This window comes from Prunus avium, chromosome 1, assembly GCF_965620075.1.
Source record: "Prunus avium chromosome 1, drPruAviu1.hap1.1, whole genome shotgun sequence".
NCBI lineage: Eukaryota > Viridiplantae > Streptophyta > Magnoliopsida > Rosales > Rosaceae > Prunus > Prunus avium.
In genome coordinates, this window is record NC_142284.1 from 3,411,517 (window position 1) to 3,430,455 (window position 18,939).

At 37.2% G+C, this 18,939-nt stretch overlaps 2 protein-coding genes across 4 annotated transcripts; one reads left to right on the forward strand and one right to left on the reverse strand.

Moving 5' to 3' along the window:
* Nucleotides 1–2,824: 2,824 nt before the first annotated feature.
* LOC110745730 (uncharacterized) lies at nucleotides 2,825–12,989 on the forward strand. 2 transcript variants are annotated; one of them, XM_021945856.2, is made up of 25 exons: nucleotides 2,825–3,044; nucleotides 3,198–3,398; nucleotides 6,696–6,913; nucleotides 7,287–7,392; nucleotides 7,498–7,599; nucleotides 7,895–7,954; nucleotides 8,045–8,123; nucleotides 8,335–8,485; nucleotides 8,833–8,956; nucleotides 9,162–9,342; nucleotides 9,486–9,514; nucleotides 9,774–9,922; nucleotides 10,173–10,275; nucleotides 10,400–10,495; nucleotides 10,584–10,639; nucleotides 10,739–10,862; nucleotides 10,984–11,046; nucleotides 11,155–11,214; nucleotides 11,300–11,461; nucleotides 11,586–11,656; nucleotides 11,734–11,827; nucleotides 11,974–12,110; nucleotides 12,203–12,283; nucleotides 12,500–12,605; nucleotides 12,700–12,989. In XM_021945856.2, exons 2-25 carry the CDS (start codon nucleotides 3,210–3,212, stop codon nucleotides 12,775–12,777), a joined length of 2,619 nt encoding a protein of 872 aa, XP_021801548.1. In that variant the 5' UTR covers nucleotides 2,825–3,044; nucleotides 3,198–3,209; the 3' UTR covers nucleotides 12,778–12,989. The 2 variants fall into 2 exon arrangements, with proteins under 2 accessions (XP_021801548.1, XP_021801549.1); XM_021945857.2 differs by having other exon boundaries at nucleotides 8,338–8,485.
* A 738-nt stretch (nucleotides 12,990–13,727) lies between these two features.
* Nucleotides 13,728–17,585, reverse strand: LOC110745732 (RNA-binding (RRM/RBD/RNP motifs) family protein). Of its 2 annotated transcripts, XR_002524864.2 has the most exons (3): nucleotides 17,160–17,585; nucleotides 14,752–16,074; nucleotides 13,728–14,246 (listed from the first exon to the last, which is right to left on the reverse strand). XR_002524864.2 is itself a non-coding variant. In XM_021945859.2 (2 exons), exons 1-2 carry the CDS (start codon nucleotides 17,379–17,381, stop codon nucleotides 14,893–14,895), a joined length of 1,404 nt encoding a protein of 467 aa, XP_021801551.1. In that variant the 5' UTR covers nucleotides 17,382–17,584; the 3' UTR covers nucleotides 14,501–14,892. The 2 variants fall into 2 exon arrangements, 1 of the variants encoding a protein (XP_021801551.1); XM_021945859.2 differs by lacking the exon at nucleotides 13,728–14,246 and having other exon boundaries at nucleotides 14,501–16,074; nucleotides 17,160–17,584.
* Between the last annotated feature and the right edge of the window lie 1,354 nt (nucleotides 17,586–18,939).

Sequence of the window (18,939 nt, forward strand, 5' to 3'; positions counted from 1 at the left end):
AAAAAATGGTCTCACGTTACCCGTTCCGTCAGTATTTTTGACGTTCCGTTACAAACTTTGGGCCCCACTTCGTTTTAACTCCAGAATCAACTCCCCTCTCTCTCTTCCTCTGTTTCTCTTTCTCCATCTCTCTCCTCATATCATCTCTTGGTTTTGGGCTCTTCTTCTTTGGCTGCATCTCTTCCTCTGATTTTTCTGGGATATTTTTTTTTCTTTCTCCTTGGTTTTGGGTTCTTCTTCTTTGGCTGCATATTCTTGAAATATCAATGGGGAAGCCAATTGAGAAGAAGAAAGAGGAGGAGGTACAAATGCCTGGGAATGCTGGCAGTAAGTTGAGCAAGCCCTTTTTTTTCTTCAGTCCAATTCACTGGGGTTGCGATGACAGTGTGCCACCTCCACTTGAAGTCGTCACCGATAGCCAAATCCAGTCGACGCCAGGAGAGGAAGAGAGAAATACGAGGGAGGTGGAGAGAGGAGGTGAGGAAAGAGGAAGAGAGAGATAGGGGGTTGATTCTGGACATTCCCAGCATATTTGAGAATCTGTCGAGCTTAATGGGCTGCAACTTCTCCAGATTCTCCAAAATTCGAACCCCACCTCAGATTTTGCAAAAGCCCTAGCCTTCTCCAAATCTCCCCTTCTCACCCAAATACCCAATTTCCTCCTCTCTGAAAGTGAAAAACCCTAATTCGAAGAGGTTAAAGATTAAAACGAAGTGGGGCCCAAAGCTTGTAACGGAACGTCAAAAATACTGACGGAACGGGTAAGTTGAGACCCTTTTTTAAACGTTGGGGGGTATTTTGAGACGTTTGCAAACACAGGTGGTAATCTAAGACAAGTTGAAAAGCACAGGGGGCATGTAGCTAAATAAGCCTATTATAATATGTCATCCTGACATTGGTGTCCACAAAAGAAGTTTGTATTGACAATTTTCGTGCTCAATATACTAAAGTGCTAATGCAAATTCTTTTTGTGAACACCAGCGTCAATACAAACTTCTTTTGTGGACACCACTATTTTACAGCAGTGGCCTTGTTATTTGTGGCTTTTGCCCCACCTTTAAGCCTTAACCACAACCCAGACTAATCCCCATTCACACCGGGTCGGCCCGTAAGGGGTAAAGTGTTGGCCAAAGTGGTGACTCCGTACGAGAGCAGGGATCGAACCCCTGACCTCTCTTAAGGAATGAGAGTGCCGAACCACTCACACCAACCACCTTGGTTAAAAAAAAAAAAAAAATTTGTTTTTTACCTGAGTATGGTTGACACTTTTCTACTTGTAGCATCTCTATCTCATAAAATGGTGTTTTCATCTTCTTTAATTCATACTAGCCTCTCTGCACGCGCTTCCGCGCCTGTGAGATGTTTTTTTTAAAAAAAATTAAATTTATTTTAGAATTAAAAAGGATAATGGGTAGTTGTGTTCTCTTAAAATAGGATATGTTATCTAATTTTTCTTTTAATTTGAATTTTTTTTAATATGAAAGAGTGTGAATTTACCATATTATTCTTGTTTAATTAATAATTTCAATTCTTAATGTTTGCATTAACAAAGGGCATTTTCTGGTATTTTGAATATTTCACCATTCTCTGCCTTTTGCTTTATATATATAGATTATAAGCTCTATAATTTAGATATCATTTGTTTATGAGAACTCCTTTTTTTAAGTAATTAAAATAGATATATTGAGGATTCTATAATTTAAAAATATGATTTTGTAGCTTTCTTTTTTGTTTTTAGGTAGCTTGCGTGAGGGTTTGTTTTTTGGGCATTGCAGTTCTAAAATAATTGTTTAAGGATTAACCCTCTTTAATAAAATTTCTGACTACACGTAAGCTCTATGATATATTGACTTGTCTAGTGATAATTTGTACGAATGTTGGCTGAAATCAATTATATGGAAGAAGCTTCCGGAGATAAAAAATAAAAAATAAAAAACAAACATCTCCGCGAGCCGTGTCCAAGTTGTATGGCAAGTTTACCAGTACCACACCACGTTGCTTTTCTCCGAGAACCCCATGCCCACCGCAGACAATAAGTCATTAAATTATTGCCACACAAAGTATCAAAATTGATGATCAATGAAACAAACTGCCTTGTTAAAAACAAATGAGATAAGAGATAGGATCCCGATTCTCTGCTCGATTTTTCTTTGTGAAGATCTGTTTGGCTTTTATTCTAAATATGTTATTTCATTTAAAATATATCTAGAGGCTACAAAATTGACAACACGTCATCTTAAAACATTTTTTTTAAAAACATTAATAAAAAAATTCTGTCGCTTTTTTATATTTTTTTCCTATTGATCTAATAAAATTCTATCGCTTTTTTATATAATAAAAAAAAATCGAGTTTAATTTTCTTCATTTCAAATTCAAACACATGCACGTTTTTCTCGGTGGCAGAAAATTAAACATCAAAATATTTGACTGGGAGGCCGATTTGGATATATGGTGTCTAATTGATGACCAAGTTTCAAGTTTCGATGAAACTTGGCAACAACCAGGCAACCAAAAATGAGTGGATGGTAATACATTACTTAGAATCTTTATTGGCTCGCCACAATCCGACAGAAGACAACTACCACTGTCCTTGCTCCATCTTTTTAGAAATCATATCAAAAGCCAACTTTTGTGTTCCAGTAATTACTAAAATACGGAGATGCAGTGTTCTGATTCACTGTAAGTTAAATTTAGAAACGAATTAATGAAGTAATTTATACCTAATCAATTAATTATGTGACAATAATGTAATGAGTTCATTTTTCTCACAATTTGCTTGTCTTTTTTCATGTTTATGCTATACATGTTCCTGGACCTTACTTGTCTTATCTATTTATGCACAGAGAGAGAGAGAGAGAGAGAGAGAGAGTTTTAGTGGCCTTTTGGTTCCTTTTTCGGTGCTGCATTAGTTTCTCCTCCTCCAATCAAAGAGAAGAGAGAAGAAGGAAGAGGGTTTAGGGGAATGCCTGTTATGTTTCGAGGGTTTTAGGCTTTTGGATCTGAAAATTATACTCCAACAACTTGGAAGTGCTTCAAACTTTGTGGTAAGTTTTAGAGCTTTAAATTTCTCTGCATAAAGTATAACATGAAGTCTGCATTTGAGGAAAAACAGTGGAATTTTTGTGTGTTTGAGTAAGGTTAATGTGCCTGAATTTAGGCCTTCCATTCAACTTATTTTCCTTTACTTTCTTTTGCAGTTTTAAATTCAAATGCAGAGAGAAAAGATGAGAGTGGCAGTGATTGGTGCTGGGATTAGTGGTTTGGGTTCAGCTTATGTTCTTGCAAAAGAAGGGGCGGAGGTGGTGTTGTTTGAGAAGGATGACTACTTGGGCGGCCATGCCAGGACTGTCACATTTGATGGTGTTGATTTGGACCTTGGCTTTATGGTCTTCAATCGTGTAAGTAATTATTATCTCAATGTCTTTGCTTATTTTTGCGAATAAAATCTCATTTTTCTTTATTGTTATGTATGTTTGAGTTTTGATTCTCCCCCTTTCAATATCGTTTGTATAAGGAAAAAAAAATTATGCATATGTAAACATATTTTAAGCATCGTTTAAATCATTCTATAAAAAAAAAAAAAAAAAACTAAAATACTAAAACTTAACTTTTATCATTCTAAACAAAAAAACACTTAACTTTTATAAGGTTTAAGTTTGTTTGATTAGGTTAGTTTATATACATTCTGTTTGGTTTATGTTTTACTATTTAAACTTGTTTTCTTCATACAAATGATATTGGGGAGGGCGGAATCGAACCTAGGACCTCAGGTTCATGGATAAATACTCTTAGCCACTTAAACTACAAACTCCCTGCAATTTTACTATTCAAACTTTAAACCTTGAAACTTAATTTTTTATTTTAATAAAAACCTGAATTTTTTTCAAGTATTATTTTAAACTTTAATTTATTTACTAAAATTTTAATTTTTAAAAAAATAACTCAAGCCTAACTAAATAGGAGCTGAAGTGACCCTGCTTTAGTTTTTTTTTTGGGTCAGAGAAAATGACCCTGCCTTGCTAAAAACTTCATAAAAAGCAAAATTGGAGCTGATAGAATTTATTTTTTTTTCAAATGGGGAAAAAGTGGGAGTAGTGATGGGTTCCCATGCAAACGAAGGGTCCCCTATGTTGGGGCTAAAAATTGATATTTTTGTTTTTTCCAAAATTTATTTCCCTTAACTTTAAAGACATAATTAGTCTTTCATCCGCGCTTACACTTAATCTGTATTTTTACTTTAATTTCATCTTTATTAAAATAACTTTTTATTTATTTATGGATATTAGCTCTTATTTTCTTGTTTTAATTATTTAATATTTTAGTACACTTGTTTTAATTATTTTATTTTATTTTATTTTATTTTTTGTCTAAACCATGAGGTGGTCCTGGATGGGCCCCAACTATGGGTGGCACCTTTAAGCCTTAACCACAACCCAGACTAATCCCCACTCACACCGGGTCGGCCCGTAAGGGGTAAAGTGTTGGCCAAAGTGGTGACTCCGTACGAGAGTAGGGATCGAACCCTTGACCTCTCTTAAGGAATGAGAGTAATTATTTTATATTTTAGTACACTTTGTTGGTAGCTTAATATTAAATTATTATAAGCACGTCATTAAACATGTGAAATGGGTTGTTGGATTGGAGGCATTTGGAAAGGACATTACATATATGGTCCCCACTCTTCAGCGGTTACTGCCGGTCCTTGGCCTCTTTATTTAATTTGCAGTTGATAACGTTCGCACTGCCAGTGGGACCAACAAAAGAGTTATCAGTTGTCTGTTAGGCAACTCTCTCAATCCCGTCCATATTAGAAGTAGCCTAGGAGTTTATGATTAGGTATTTACAATGTAGATTAGTAATAGTACATGTTTACTTGAAATGAGAAAAGTCATGAATCGAGTAACTTAGGTAGGTATTGGCGGCATGGGCGGAACTAGCAACAAGGCTACCATGGGCTCTAGCCCAGGTAGCCTTTAAAAAATATTTAAAAATATTATATGTATTTTTATGTGATTTCACTCTATAAAAGATTAGTAGTCCACCCAAATGTAGCCTAATAACCCCTTGTCCACTCAACCTATAGACCTACAATCATCTTATATTTAATTTGTTTGCTCAGTTAAGGGCACCTCCAATGGAGATGTCAAATAATATGTATAAAAATTGGATTTGATGGCTAATAACTTTAGTCAAAGGAGTTATGAACTAGCGAATTGAACCCGAGTGCACTTGGGGGAGAGAGGGAGAGTTTGATCCACTTTTCTATTGTGGTGTCACCCTATGTGCGTAGTTTATATGATTTAATGTATACTTTTATTTCTAGAAAAATATAGAAATTGTAAGTATAAAAATAAAATAAAAAGAGCATTAGATTTTAAGCTAATAACTTTAGCTAGCCCACCCGTTAAAAAATTTCTGGTTCCGCCCTTGGCGGATCTAGTAAGGAGCCAGTGAAGGCACTAGCCTCATTCAATCTTATCTACACCCATAAGAGCACTTTCACCAGTTTGTCCTTTGCCATGGCAAGGGGGGCTAGGGCAACTACTATTCAAGTAAATAGTGGCTGCCTTTGCAAAAAATTGTGGTGTTTCCACCCATTGCCATGGCAACAACTATTCTTTGATATCAAGTTTTAAAGGTGTCAAGTTTTCATGATATGTTCTTTGATAAAATGCCTCAAAGAAGGCTAAAGTAGGGAAGGGGGGCAAAGGAATGGCTGAGACTTGGGCTGCATTAGGCCAGTCTTTACAGGTTGTTGGTAGGCTCCAATAGCCTGTGCATGCTAGGCTAGATTTTATAGGTTCTTGCCTCTAGGAAAGAAAATTTCTGAATTTACCAATTGGTAAATAAATAAATGGATATGAGACCGACTAATTCCCCTCAATCAAATAATGAATTAATGTGTAACCCACTTAATTTTTGATTCCTTATATGTCAATAAATGCGGAGAAATAAGAAATGAGAATAACTGAATAATTACAATGCTCATTTCACTCACAGAAGTAAACATGTTCTAATTATGAATTAATGGGGCCTTTTTTTTTCTTGCATTTTATGTCCTTTCGGTTGACTAAGGACTACCATTAGTGTTGGGTTTTTTTTTTCTTTTAAATACAAGCAACAATCTAAACTACACTAAATTAATTGAATTTATGTAAAGAGAGATTGAACCTTGCGTGCAAAGAAACGGGCTCACTCCTTAGTCACCTAACTCACGTATGCAGACTGCAGTGTTGGTTTTTCTCAACTGATATGAATGTAAATGAATGAATTTATACATCTAACAATAGTCACACAAAGCTGTACTAACAAAATAAATGTGGTCTCTACTTTTAATTTGATGCTGACAAATAAAGGTGTACAATGCTGACACCCGTTTCATTTATATTAAGTTTTTAAAAAAAAATTAAATTGTATTTAGCTATAAAAATATATATATTTTGGTTAGTTAATCTTAGGATTTAATCATATAAATTTTTTTTAAATTAAGTTTTAAAAATAAATAAAGAATCTCTCTCTCAGTTATTTAAGTTCTGATTTAGATGTTGAGGTTTGATCAAATCCAAAACTAATTGATAATGGTAGGGAGTTCCAAGAGTTTATGTTTCGTAATGCAAGACTTGGAATTTTCGATGTCGAATTTGGATACTCTAGCAAGAAAAAATAAATAAATTGATGGTTTGAAAATTGGACAGGTAACCTATCCAAATATGATGGAGTTGTTTGAGAGCCTTGGAGTTGATATGGAGACATCTGATATGTCCTTCTCAGCGAGCTTAGACAAAGGGCAAGGCTGTGAATGGGGCAGTCGAAATGGCTTGTCAAGCTTGTTTGCACAAAAGAGGAACTTGTTCAATCCATACTTTTGGCAAATGCTTCGAGAAATCACCAAGTTTAAACATGATGCAATCAAGTAAGTAACTTTAATGATCATCCTGCGCATTATGTATTAAATTTGCAGAAAAATTGTAATTTTTATGGTATCGTGAATTTAGATCACACATTTAGACAAGAATCAATCTCATTAATGATCTAGATTCATGTAGAGTCGGATATAAACTTTTTGGAGAAATTCTTCGGTATGCACTCATATTATAACACGTGTATTTATTATTAATGTTATTGTTACATACTAGGTCCATGACATATCAACCATGCCGCTCACGCATATTATAACGAAATGAAATGGTACAAGAGTCGGGCATATAAAAATGTTGGGTTTATTGCAGTTATATATCTTAGTGATGCAATATATGTGTATGTTTCTATTTTATTTCCTGTTCCAGTTACCTTGAGGAGCTCGGGAACAACCCGGACATTGATCGCAATGAAACCTTGGGGCAGTTTATCAAGTCACGAGGCTACTCTGAATTATTTCAGAAGGCTTATCTTGTGAGATCACTGAACCATTAATTTCTGTAACATCTTTAGTTGGAGCTTTTCAAGTCACCTGTTTCCAGTTAAGTTAATCCGTTCCTTGGTGGAAAATATCTGCAGGTTCCAGTATGTGGTTCAATCTGGTCTTGCCCTTCAGAAGGGGTTATGAGCTTCTCAGCCTTCTCTGTTCTCTCATTTTGTCGAAACCATCATCTACTTCAGGTACATTATTTTTGTTCTCCTTTTAGCTGACCTTAAAAGCCTTTGTATGTCAACGGGTCTAGCCCAGTGGAAAAAGGCATTGACTTGCAAACTAGTGTTCTCAGGTTTGAACCCCCATGGCACCTTGGTTGGTAGTATGCGTGTGCGAAACCCCCTCTCCTTGTAGTTTAGACTATCGCGTGTATTAAAAAAAGAAACCTTTATATTAAATTATGCTTTCCCAATTTGTATGCTTTGAGAGTTTTCATGCCTATAGGTACTTACGTTCTTGCCTTGGCCTGGTTTGGTTTTGCAGCTATTTGGCCGCCCACAGTGGCTTACTGTCAGATGGCGTTCACATTGTTATGTCAAGAAGGTCTTAATTTTGTTGCTGAATCACCCAATATTGCTTGCCTCATTTTTGAAGTAAATGTTCCCTGTGGCTGATGTTTGGTTAACATTTCAGGTCAGAGAAGTGCTGGAAAGTAAAGGGTGTCAGATAAGAACTAGCTCTGAGGTACATAGGGTTTCCACAACTGATGAGGGTGAGTAATTAAATTTATTTCCATTTCTTGATTTGCTATTGTATGAATTCATGTAGGATTATAATAAAAAATTCTTGGTTCAGTTTGCTAGTATATTGAGTGGATTTTATGAGCTATGCCTGATAAGTTTGGTTTTATATGAAACTAACCATGCATTATATCTACCAGAACTATAACCTCATTGTATTAACAGAGTTTATATGAGAGATAGCAGGTTGCAGTGTACTCTCTGGTGATGGTTTAGAGGAAATATATGATGGCTGCGTAATGGCTGTCCACGCCCCAGACGCTGTGAGAATCCTAGGAGACCAGGCAACATCAGATGAGTTGAGAGTACTTGGTGCTTTTCAATATGTATACAGGTACACTTTCCTTTCCCTCATTGAATTATCATTTGCAGTGACAATTAAGTTCAATTTTCATTTCATTTTTTTCCCAAAGTGACCATTTTCTTTCTTCATATTTATTCGGTAAGTGTCATTTTGATTGGAAGATGGTAATTGTTGCTCCTCAGGGCTTAGGACTAGGACACTTGAAGTGTACTCAGAATATGATCAATTTGTAATAGTGTACTTGTTCATGTGCTTTCTCTGCCTTTCTTTGGTTTGGGAAAAATGGGTTATATGCTGAAGTTGATTTGGCTTTGGCCTGTGATCTCCTATAGCTAATTCATTCAATGCACAATCATTGTTCAACTCTCTATTGGCAGTGATATTTTCCTGCATCGTGACAAAACTTTAATGCCCCAAAACCCAGCAGCATGGAGTGCATGGAATTTTCTCGGAAGTAATGGCAACAAAGTATGCTTGACATACTGGCTCAATGTGCTTCAGGTAAATAATGTGTTCAACTTATGAGAAATAAAGTTCATATCAGTTCTCAACATCAAATGAAACAATAAAAATATGGACTTTGATCCAATAGGTTTGATGTTTAGCCTCATTTTGTTAGGAGAAGTAGAAAGTTGAAGAACTCCTAGAATTTTTTCCCTTCCCTGTTAAATGATTTAACCATTCCCTGGAATTTCTGAATGTGCAGAACATTGATGAAAAAGGTCTACCATTTCTTGTGACTCTCAACCCAGATCTTACACCAGAACATACCTTGCTTAAGTGGTCAACAAGCCATCCAGTCCCATCTGTTGCTGCATCGAAAGCTTCACTTGAGCTTCATCGCATTCAAGGAAAGAGAGGAATTTGGTTTTGTGGAGCATACCAGGGTGAGGTTTATTCTCTGGTGGCCAGAATTATGTTTTGCTCTATCTTGCATTAAAGAGATGATTACGACATTTTCATCGCTCAGAGCTGATCTTTTGGTGTGTTGTAAAATCCGCTGAGTGTAAGTTATATTTTTCTTTTTCAGGTTATGGCTTCCATGAGGATGGACTAAAGGTATGACATGATGGAATAAGTTTTTAAAGATCATTTTGTTGTATAACCAATTCAAATATGTTATATGGTAAGATATGAAAGAATGATTGACATCCTAGGTAATTTTATTCATTTTCGGCTGAGCGATACAATGCTGACTATATAAAAGCCCCAGCCATTTGGAAGAAGGGCTACCAAACCTATGTTTTCTCCAAGGTCTCTTCAAGATTATATCAAATTAGTGGAATTCAGCTTAACAGTGAAGTGTTCTACTTTGCAGGCTGGAATGGCTGCAGCACACGATATGCTTGGAAAAGGATGTGCCCTCTTGAGCAACCCAAAACACATGGTTCCGTCACTGACAGAAACAGGGGCACGCCTTTTTGTTACTAGGTTTCTTAGAAATTATATTTCTACTGGATGTTTAATGTGAGTAATACTAAAAGGCTAATATTCTAGACTTTCTTCACTATAAAGCTCAAGCTAAATCATATAAATCACAAGCTTGTAGTTAGTGATCTGCATTCCATGTGTCAATTATCTCATTCTACTCTTCTTGTCATAAGAATGAGATTCATATGCATCCCCACTACATACTCCTTTAATTTTCTTTCATTATGTGGAATAAGTTTTATCTTTTATGGAGATTATTAATATATTGTGCCTTCTCCTCCTATAGTTTATTAGAGGAAGGAGGTACAATTTTCAACTTTGAGGGAACCAGAAAAGGATGTTCTCTAAAATGTGTTCTTAGAGTTCATACTCCTCAGTTTTACTGGAAGGTATGCATTCTTAGTTTGATTTTTACACTTATTTTTAATGGGAATTATAAACTGCATGGTATTGAAATTAAAAGGAAAACTTCTTAATCACTTCCACTCATAAGTAGTAGAATGCATTTGTCAGGTAATGACACAGGCTGATTTAGGCCTCGCAGATGCATATATCAACGGGGATTTTTCTTTCATTGATAAAGACAAAGGCCTTCTAAATCTTTTTATGGTAAGATAATTGATCAGTGTCCAGTGCAAAATCATTTGGTTACTTTGCCAATTCACATAAGTTATCGTCTTGCTGATTCATTTTCCAGATTCTCATTGCCAACAGAGATTCAAATTCTTCTGACTCAAAATTGAACAAGAAAAGGTTTGATGAGACTTGGTTACCAGCTTAAACTTGAATTATGATATAGCTAGTAGTCATCAGAATCTCAGTGAGCTCAGGACTCACCTTTGTTTGCTATAGGGGATGGTGGACGCCATTGTTATTCACAGCTAGTATAGCCTCAGCAAAGTACTTCTTTCAGCATGTTTCAAGGCAAAATACTCTCACACAGGCGCGCAGGAACATCTCTCGTCATTATGACCTGGTATACAATTTATGACCTGGATTTAGTTTTCACAGAGATTTAGTTTGTTTTCATTTAAGGTACTGAATTCAATTAAAATCAGGCATGCACAAGCTGATTATTACCTTTTTGTGTGTTGCAGAGTAATGATCTATTTTCGCTGTTCTTGGATGAAACAATGACATATTCCAGTGCTGTATTTAAGGTCAGAATCATCAGTTTCCATCCAGTTTACAGTAAACCTAGCATGAAAAAAGGTGTATTGTAGTTTAATTTATATATATATTTTTTTCTGTATTGAATTATTTTATAGACTGAAGATGAAGATTTAAAGACTGCACAGCTAAGGAAAATCTCTCTTCTCATTGAAAAGGTGAGTCTTTTATGTAAGAATTGTGAGCTTTCGATATCCTTTTCTGTGCGCTATTCCAATCTGTTTTTCCTTTGAATTAATCTAGGCTAGAATTGAGAAGAACCATGAAGTTCTAGAGATCGGATGCGGTTGGGGGAGCTTAGCAATTGAAGTTGTCAAACAAACTGGTTGTAAATACACTGGCATCACTCTGTCTGAGGAACAACTCAAATATGCACAAAAGAAAGTGAAACATGCTGGCCTTCAGGTATAAAATTTTGTAAATTCCATGCTTATATATAAGCACATGCACATGCTGCTAGATGCATGTCAATGCTTGAGGCGTACTTAGAAAAGCCTTTCATGCATAATTTCAACTAAATTTCTTCCAGGACCGCATCAGATTTCTTCTGTGCGACTATAGGCAACTTTCTAACTATAAATACGACAGAATTATATCTTGGTGAGTACTGATCCAAACAAATTTAATTTATTAATAATATTCCTCGAAAATATCTTGACCTGCGGTGGATTTTTCAGCGAGATGCTCGAAAGTGTGGGGCATGAATATATGGACGAATTCTTTGCTTGCTGTGAATCTGTGCTAGCAGATAATGGCCTTCTTGTTTTACAGGTAACATCCCATATAATGCTGTCCCAAGGTAGAACTATAACTAGTTAAATATAGTTGTTCGACTATTTTGACTAAAAACATCAACTCCTATAAACGGTAGCATCCAACATGTTGCTAATAGTTAAGGGCTGTTGATCTTGCTTCAGTTCATATCAATACCGGATGAACGTTACGATGAGTACAGACGAAGTTCAGACTTCATAAAGGAATATATTTTTCCTGGTGGATGTCTACCTTCATTAAGTAGGGTAACATCAGCAATGGCTGCTTCTTCCAGACTCTGGTATGATCTGTTATCATGACAACAATTTCATGGTTAGGTTTAACTTGCTTGTACATATTTTTATTCGACTTTCGGGAATTCCATTACTGCAGTGTGGAGCACTTGGAAAACATTGGAATCCATTACCACCAGACACTGAGATGTTGGAGAAAAAATTTCTTGGAGAGACATAGGTAAGAAGAAAATCATGTAAACTGCAATAATCCTCCCCAAAGAAACATAAACTTATCATTGCTGCTTGTTGCTCTCTGTGCTTTTCTTTTGCTGCAAAATGCATTTACTGAATTTATTCTCTAATAAAAATTGTTTTTAGACATACATGTATATATGTACATATGTAACTGAAGTTTGGGATTTTAACGTTGGCACAATGGCTTGGATGTTTGTAGTGAAATACTGGCTCTTGGGTTCAATGAGAATTTCATCCGGACATGGGAATATTATTTTGATTACTCTGCTGCTGGTTTTAAGACATATACGCTTGGAAATTACCAGGTACACATTACATATATGTTCCTGCAATTTTCAGATATTTTAAGCTCTTTGGATCCACAACTAAAGAGTTGCAAACTGTTCGTCTGTGATGTAGATTGTGTTTTCGCGTCCCGGCAACACTCCGTCCTTCACCGATCCATACAAAGGCTTCCCTTCAGCTTCACCATACTGATTGTTCTGTCATATGATCAGGCTTCACAATTCAGCATACAAAGTATTGCTGGGTTTCTGTTTTTTTTTCTTTCTTCTTTTATTGTTAGCAGTTATTTTATTATCTGTGTTCTGGATCGAACAAGCTTCCGGGAAAAACTGCCTGTTTTCTTCATCTGCTTTTTTTATAAAAAAAAAACCATAAGACACAAAAGTAATATATATTTTTTATCATTTAGCTTTCTGTTGATGCTGAACAACAAAATGTTGCCATGAGGTTTAGACCTCGCAACAAAGCCTACTTGACAGGAGTAAGTAGAGCCTAGCTGCCCACTCCACTGAGGCAGATCATAAAATGTAACATAACACAAGGTTGGTTTATTCTCTTTCTTTCCTTGCCACAAATCGTAGCTGGCATAGAACTATACAGAACAAAATGCCCACATCTAGCACAATCAGTGACCGTCTAACATCGGCCATTGAAATTTAGACATACCAAGTTTTGCAGAATGCACAGACCATGTTTTAAACATACCGGGTTTTTCATACCAGGGTAACCCATTTTACACCATTTCATCTCTAATATGCTTTACATAATCCATATTGCGGGAGCGAGGGCAGAACATGCCAATAAGTTATAGCCAAGGAAGGCTCAAAACAACAAGGCATGTATGTATGCTTAAGTTGCTAAGCAAATGCATCACTATAGTCATTTCAAAACAGATCATCGTCTAGTGGGTGCAACATCTAAGGATTCTAAAACACCGAACAAAACGTTCAATACAGAATCAGATAAGAAAGCCCTCACACCCTCAGTCTTTTTGCCTTTTCTATTTGACGGATTCCTGTAGTTCAGTCAAAACACAAAACTCCCCCACAAAGAATTGAGATAACACGGTAAGAACACATGGAAGGAGACAAGAAATAGGGTAGGCTACTCTATACTATAACAGGGCAGGAGAAAACAGAGTCTGCACTATTACAACAGTCAATATTCTTATTGAAATAATGCATCATAAATCTAGCCTGTGTTCTCAAATTTGGAAAAATAAATGAATAAAAATGCAATGGGTCTTCTACTTCATTCTAAAGTTCTAGAAAAACTATTTTAACAGAAGCACCTCCTTTCTGCTTCTCTAAATTCCGGAACCATCTGCTCCTATGAATCAAAACACGGCCTTACACAATCAAATTTTAAAGCGAATCTGGCTAAGCTGCTCAAGTCAACATACCGTACGCTGTTCACCTCACAATCTGTCATGCAACCAAAACCAGGGTGAAGTTTACGATATTATGAGCTTGAGGACTCTGCGAAATTTGACAGTGTTGGCAATGGCATGGCCTGGCTGGAGAATGCCTCATTAATTTCAAGTGAACAAACTTCCAAATATTTCATTCCATGCTGAACACACCCCCAATGAACATGCCCCACCATGAAGCTCGTTTCAGCCATGATGGACACTTCACTTTACAACTTGTGCACCTCTCCTCCTGTACAACACAAGGGCAAATACAGGGGGAAAATGATTATGCCATCGTCAAAGTGTCAACTACCACTATGATTATCGCTACCCATAACGAAGTGACCAGCCCATAGCTCCATTGCTATCAGAAAAATATCCTCACTACATCTTTGTACTCCTACTTGTCATAACAAATCAAGCATAAGCACCTAATGGCTAAACTTTCTACAGCATCTAATCCTCAGCCAAATTAAATTAAATTAAAATAAAGCACTAATAAGATGTCAAACAACAGAATACTCAAATGCAATAAAACCAAAATAGGTAAGGTTATATAAGCTACTTTAGCTTTAACACTACGACCAAAAACGTAAATGCCACTAGCAGCAAGTAGACAATTATAAGCACGCCAAATTTAACACCACTCAAAAGCAAAAACTAAATACGAGGAGCATCTAGTGCGAACTAAAATACTACTTATTATAGACTACCAAAAGAGTAACTGCAAACTACTAGAATTTAAGCAATCCAACCAGTCCCAAAGCATTGCCATCCAACTTGAGCTGTTCCTGCTACTGCCGCTGGTGATGAGAAACCATTACGAGCTCATGCATAAAGAGTTACAGATCCATAAAACAGGATGAAATTTCCATTGAAACAGTTGACCATCAAAATTACTGCTGTTGGGATTGTCGTGCCTGAGCACTGCCATACCCACCACCATAACCAACTTGTCCACCATTTGCCTGACCACCATAGTTTCCTGAAGCCTGGGATGGATCAGATCTCCAACCAGCATTTCCATAACCTGTATTTCCATTTGAATCGCCATAGCCACTCCCAACATAGCCACCACCACTACCTTGCTCCCCACCTGCGCCACCAACATTGTTATTTGGGACACTCCCTGAACGCCCTCCAACAGCACCATAACCAGACGGATTTGCATAGGACGCATCACTTCCACTGTACCCACCATAACCATAACCTTGAGCTCCATACCCAGCCGCTGCACTAGGTGATTGACCAGCAGGTGCAGAACCAGGGCCGCCACTGCCTGCACCTGCACTGCCACCTGAAACACCCCAAGGAGCAGTATTCCCGTATCCCATAGCACCATATCCAGAGGGGGCTTGAGAACTCCATGAACTTCTAGGGGCACCTGGTGGACCACTAGCATAGCCAGCATTTGGGGCATTAGGGTTTCCGTAGGCAGCAGCTGCTGGACCTCCATAGCCAGTATTAGTGCCACCGTAACTTCCATAACCGCCATAACCAATTCCATTACTGGTAGGACCATACCCATAACTGGGTGCACTATACCCAGAAGAACCATAAGGTGGAAATCCACCTCCAGTACTCTGAGATTGCATGTACCTGTTGGAGTCCATTCTACCATCATATGCATTTGGGTTGCCACCAGATGCGCCATATCCTTGATAACCACCACCAGCTGCACCACCGCCACCTTGACCACCCCCCATGCTACGGCCACCCCCACCGGGATTGGCATCTTTGGGAAGAGCCCTCTTAACTTCCACTTGCTTACCATTTAAATCATGAAATGTTTTGTGCAAAACCCTGTCAACTGCTTCTTCAGTATCAAATGAAATAAATCCAAATCCACGAGGACGTCCGGTACTTTGGTCATACATTACTACTACATCAGTTACATTGCCATAAGTTTCAAAATACTCACGGAATCCTTCTTCGCTAAGAGTGGGAGGCAACCCTCCAACAAATATCTTCTTGGTCCTAATATTTCCACCATTTCCGGCACTTCTAGTAGGGTTAGCATTTCCAACTCTGCCAGTGGTTTGCTGCTCCTCTCTCGATAGGGCCCTCTTAGCCTCAACCTGAAATATAATACCAATGGTTATGCAACAGAAGTAAAGATAACCTATAGTGTCCTCACCCTTCTCATTTTTTCCATCTTCCTAATTTTTATGCAATTACAGCAGCCCAAAATCATCTTCTCTCTAAAATTCTTCTGATCAGTAAAATCTCTGCCATCCATAACCTACTATAACCATAGACAGCACCCACCCATTATACACGAATCCTCTCCCGGGGATCACTCTCACCCACTGAAAAGTGGTAAGAGAGACCACATACAATCAATAAAATGTCCCCGGAGGTGGAAGTCAAGCTAAAATTATTAGCAGTGTCATAATTCTGGGATGTAAAACAATTGACATGCAAACCAATATAAATCTTAAACCCTAAACCCAGTCACATACGTAGCAATGAATTATTTCATAGCAATGTACCCCCAGACGCATTTGCTCACAAGAATAACTCTATTACACACTAACAGACCAATAAATGTGCAACGATACAATCTATTATGCCAACAGATTAGATCATGACATTTGTGAAATTGCCTTTAAGAATGTAAAAGGGGGTGGGGGTGTAAACAAATTATTCAAAACTCTTAATAATTAACTATAACATTTATAACATACAGCGACAAAATATTTGAACCAAAATTAATCAATGACTTCGAATTCTAAAGTTCTTAAAGGGAAAAACCAAGGAAATATCATGTTCTATTCCACCCCCGCACCCCACGGCTATATCAATTGAATCAAGTTCCACCTTCCAAACTTAACAGCAACTCGCAAACCAGAAAAAATGCAAGTACATGCTTTCATATCTAATGGAATCAATCTCAACATAAGAACTCAAAAAAGTTATACTTTAATATCTAACGGAATCAAGCTCAACATATGAACCCGACAAAGATATATACAACCATAATTATTACAAAAGCAAAAGGAAACTAAAAATACAAATCTAAAATTAATTGTTTAAAATAAAATAAAATAAACAACAAAAAACTGAAACACGCACATAGAAACAGAAAACAATTAGCTTTAGACCTAATTAGCACTTAAATAAGCTCAGAAAACGAGCCAAGAAATTGGAATCTGAATCTCACCGTTCTACCATCGATGGTGTGCTTATCCTGAAGAACCCTATCAAGAACAGCAGGATCTACAAAAACTACAAACCCAAAACCTCTAGGGCGTCCCGTGACTTTGTCCCTCATAACCACTGTTTGCAAAACGTCGCCGTAGTTGCTGAAGTACTCCTTCAGCTTATCCTCCGAGGTTTCCCATGAAATCCCACCAATAAAAAGCTTGCCTTGATCCGAATCCATGTGGGTTTTCACTTCCTCTCCCTCTCACTGCCTACGTGAGTGAAAGATTCGATCTTTGTTTATTTTGGAGGGGTTTTTTGGATTTTGGGGGTTTGGGATTTGGAGAGGAAGGGAAGAGGAAGGGTTTGTGGCCGACTAGAGAGAGAGAGAGAGAGAGAGAGAGCGCGCGTGGGAAAGTGAAGTATGTATGGTAGGCTTTGAGACTGAGGGGGGGGGGGGGGGGGTGGGGGTGGGGATGGGGATTGGGACTTGGGGGATTGGGAAGCAGGCGTTTGGACGGATGAGATTTGCTGGATTGGTTGGTCGGGAATCATTTTGATGCGGGTGGTAAATGTTGTACGGCTGAGATTTGATGTAAGTCGTCATCCGTCAGTGAGGTCCAAGTCCTTAACCTCCCCTTGTCTTAGCTTTGGTTCTTTGTCACGTGATGTGCACACTAGATTACATATGATTTTCTTTTTTCTTTCCTTTTATTATTCGAGAATTCAAAATTTGTAATCTCTTGTAGCATTTGCCCGGCCCGTTTATTCGGGTAAGGCCTGAGGCCCAGCTCTGTATTTGTAATTATTGATAATTATTGAATATTTATGAAAGGATTCCGAGCCTCTATATTTGCAAACGGTGTATTTACTCACATTTCACAACATCTAGGACATTTCACTTTTAAGCTTTTTACACTCATTCATTTAATGAACTTCAACTTAACAGTGTTAAGTTTAAATAAAATTTAAAATAAAACCTAGCAGCTATCCCATAACTCTCTCCCTCTTCCATGAATGTGCCTTTTTAGCAAGAACAAGAAGACGGCAACCCAATCCTAGATGGGTGGAGATGCCTCATAATTTGTTTTGAACATCAATGATTTCCAACTGCTGGTGGTATTGTCCCAGTGAATTTATTAAAACTGCAAGCTTGAAGAACCCTTTTCTTATTTATAGTTCATTTATGTATTTTCCAAATAAAACACTCAAATTTGTTTTGTTTGAAGAGTACTTTTTTAACAAACGAGAGTGTGTGGTGGGGGGAGGGAGGAGGCTGGCTGTGAGGAAGGAAGATGTTGCCGTGAGTGTGGGTGGGGCAAAAGTCTTTTTTCTTTTTAATTTTTTTAAAATTATATTTAAACTTAACACCGTTAAGTTAAAGTAAATTAAATGGATGAGTGTAAAATTTTTAAAAAAGAAGTGTCAAATCTTAAGTCGTTAGATTATTGGAATGGCCTAAATGTTGCGAAATGCTGGTAAATGCACCGTATGTAAATGTAGAGGCTCAGGATCCTTTATGAAAATCATAGAGTATATTCATATGTTTATATTCATGTTTTAATCAAGAAAGCTTATAGTTGAAGTGGTATTACAATTTTGTAAGGATTTAACAAATCTCACGTTTAAATCCCTTTTTAAACAAATGGCAAAGTCAAAATAACCTAATCAAATGTAAATTTAGTGTACTCAAACAAGCTCAGTTCAAAAGTCGTCCATGAGCCTAAAGAGTTTTGGACCATAGGAAGGCATGAGTCTAGTATATTTGTGAGACGGGTCAGTCTTCGAATTCTGTGATT

Coding starts and splice junctions, on each gene's coding strand:
- LOC110745730 (XM_021945856.2), top strand. CDS start 3,210: ATGCAGAGAGAAAAGATGAGAGTGGCAGTGATTGGTGCTGGGATTAGT. Junction 9,343..9,485: donor GTTTTGTGGAGCATACCAGG/GTGAGGTTTATT, acceptor TTTCTTTTTCAG/GTTATGGCTTCCATGAGGAT. Junction 12,284..12,499: donor AATTTCTTGGAGAGACATAG/GTAAGAAGAAAA, acceptor GGATGTTTGTAG/TGAAATACTGGCTCTTGGGT.
- LOC110745732 (XM_021945859.2), bottom strand. CDS start 17,381: ATGGATTCGGATCAAGGCAAGCTTTTTATTGGTGGGATTTCATGGGAA. Junction 16,075..17,159: donor ACACCATCGATGGTAGAACG/GTGAGATTCAGA, acceptor ATTATATTTCAG/GTTGAGGCTAAGAGGGCCCT.